The sequence below is a fragment of the Nicotiana tabacum genome, chromosome 12 (assembly GCF_000715075.1).
Source record: "Nicotiana tabacum cultivar K326 chromosome 12, ASM71507v2, whole genome shotgun sequence".
NCBI lineage: Eukaryota > Viridiplantae > Streptophyta > Magnoliopsida > Solanales > Solanaceae > Nicotiana > Nicotiana tabacum.
In genome coordinates this window covers 102,468,986-102,471,280 of record NC_134091.1, presented here as the reverse complement: position 1 = coordinate 102,471,280, position 2,295 = coordinate 102,468,986, and the positions used below count along the sequence as shown (strand labels likewise).

Genomic DNA, 2,295 nt, shown 5'->3' with positions numbered 1-2,295 from the left:
CAAAATCGGATAACAATTGAATTTATAAGTGGTTTTAAGGATACATGATCTAACATGATACAAAACGATAAATCAGATTGCAATTGAAATAAGTAATGAAAAAGTAAATGCTAACCACACAAGTTGAACAGTCTTAGCCTTGGAAGGTTAGCCACCCTCGAGCCAAAAGTACTTTTTGATTGATATCAGAATAGAACAACAAGAGAATAATAAGAACTTAAAGAGAATAATAATATATTGCTTTGGGATACGTGTTACAATGTGTTGAATGAATTATCAGACCCCATTTTTATAGTAGATGAGTTATACTCTAGGTACATTTCCATAAAAGGTAAAGATCTCTTGATTCGCTGATTGCCAGCTCCTTACTGATATGTGCCGAGGTTCCCGTTGCAATATCCGACCGGTCACGGATATTTCGGTCTTCTGTTAGTTATCTCAACAATGTTTCTCCGAGCTCGTTTGAGGCTAAGGTTGACACCGGACTCACTGTTCCTCGAAAGCAGGCATTCCGACCCCGGGTTTTAGCTCGGAGGAACTCGAGGTCGATCTTCAGTCCTTGATTGCTACGTTCCAAGCCTAATCTACCAAGTTGTAGGCGAGCTCGATTTTGACCGTATACGTGATTCTAATAAAAGTTAAGTGAAGTATAGCTGACTTCTTCCATAATTGCACACAACACACCAAAAGAAAAACAAGTTTCCACGGACAATGTTATGCATTGAATAATAATATAACTATACCTCAATTGGAAACAAGTTGAAATACAATATTATGTTTGAAATCGAACAATGGTTCGAAATATTTTAAGTACAAAAAAGAAAGAACTTCACTTCATTAACATTTAAAAAATTTAAGCTAGTTTTGGCATCATCCAGAAAGAGGAATATCCTGGCACAGAACTGACACAAAAAATCCTGATTCCACAGTCAATGAAGAAAAAGATAAGTGTCTTGCACTTTTCATGCATATATAGTACCATTCAATTTCCAATTAAAGAAGTCCCTTTCATAGATGACAACAATATGAAGACATAACATGCCAATATAATAGTTACAAGAGTTAAAAAAGACATTACAATTTCATCAATTGTCCTTATCCTCCTTAATTCAAATACATCTAGGCTCGCGTAACCTCAATACAACATTCTTTCGCGCCGAATACATCGACAGTCCTTAAACTTGTCAGTGTATTTCATTTAGATGTAAAAGGGGACATATAGAATCCTATAATCTAACCTTAAAAAACACAAAAGCTAAAATTAAAAAATCGTAAGCATAAAAATACAACAAAGGTCTATTAAACCGAGTCAATATCATCCAAATCTGTCAACAATCCATCAACAAAAGATTCATTTAATTTAACGTTAATGATGCCATGTTGGATGAAAATGACACGAAAGACCACCTTATAAAACGTACCGAAAATTATTTATACCACCGGTTAAGAGACAGTTAGGCCAAGAAAATCAGTTGCAGATTTTCCAAGAATATTAGCAAACTCATTGAAACTTATTACACCATCTCCATTCGTATCAGCTTCTTGCATGAGATTCGACAATTCTCGGTACGTTAAAGGATGACCCATTTTGGCCATTTGTCCGGCGAGTTCAGCGGCGGTAATGTATCCGTTACCGTCGCGATCGAACGACCGGAAAAGTTCCATGAGCTGATCTTGATTCATTAAAATGTCTTCATTCATATCAGGCATTATGGCATTTACGAGTTCGTCGAATTCGATGGATCCGTTGCCATTGTGGTCTATTTTGGCGAGTAATGCGTGGAGTTGATCGCCGCTGGGTTTGAGGCCGAGAGAGCGGAGAAGGGCGGCGAGTTCTAGTTGTGTTAGGCTGCCGTCGCCGTCGAGGTCGAAACGCATGAATATGTCTTTTAGCTGTTTGAGTTGATCAGATTTTAGAGTAGTCATCATTATGAAAAGGAGGAAGAAGAAAAAGAAGGAATGAAATGGTGGAAGTTTTTGGTTATGGAGATTGTTTTGGGGTGGGGGGTAGAATCGGTGGAGGAAAGAGAAAGGAGAAACGGTAAAAGGAAACGGAGGAAAACAAGAATTAGTGAAGGAAAGAGAAATGAAGGATTGAGGGTGAGGGGGAGGGGGAGTACGGGGATGGGTTACAGGAATTGTAGGATATTTCAACTTTCAATTTAGAGGTTAGTGTTCTCTAATAGTATTATTATCATAGCAAGATATCAAAACAAAATTTTTATATTTAACCAAGAATTAGTATATTTACCCCTTATACTAGTTTGAAGTGATAAACTTCGGCTGTTTTTTCAA

At 37.2% G+C, this 2,295-nt stretch overlaps 1 protein-coding gene across 1 annotated transcript; it reads right to left on the bottom strand.

Annotated features, from left to right (window-relative positions):
• Positions 1–217: 217 nt before the first annotated feature.
• LOC107813572 (putative calcium-binding protein CML16) lies at positions 218–2,070 on the bottom strand. The gene has a single exon (XM_016638853.2). It carries the CDS (start codon positions 1,927–1,929, stop codon positions 1,444–1,446), a length of 486 nt encoding a protein of 161 aa, XP_016494339.1. The 5' UTR covers positions 1,930–2,070; the 3' UTR covers positions 218–1,443.
• Between the last annotated feature and the right edge of the window lie 225 nt (positions 2,071–2,295).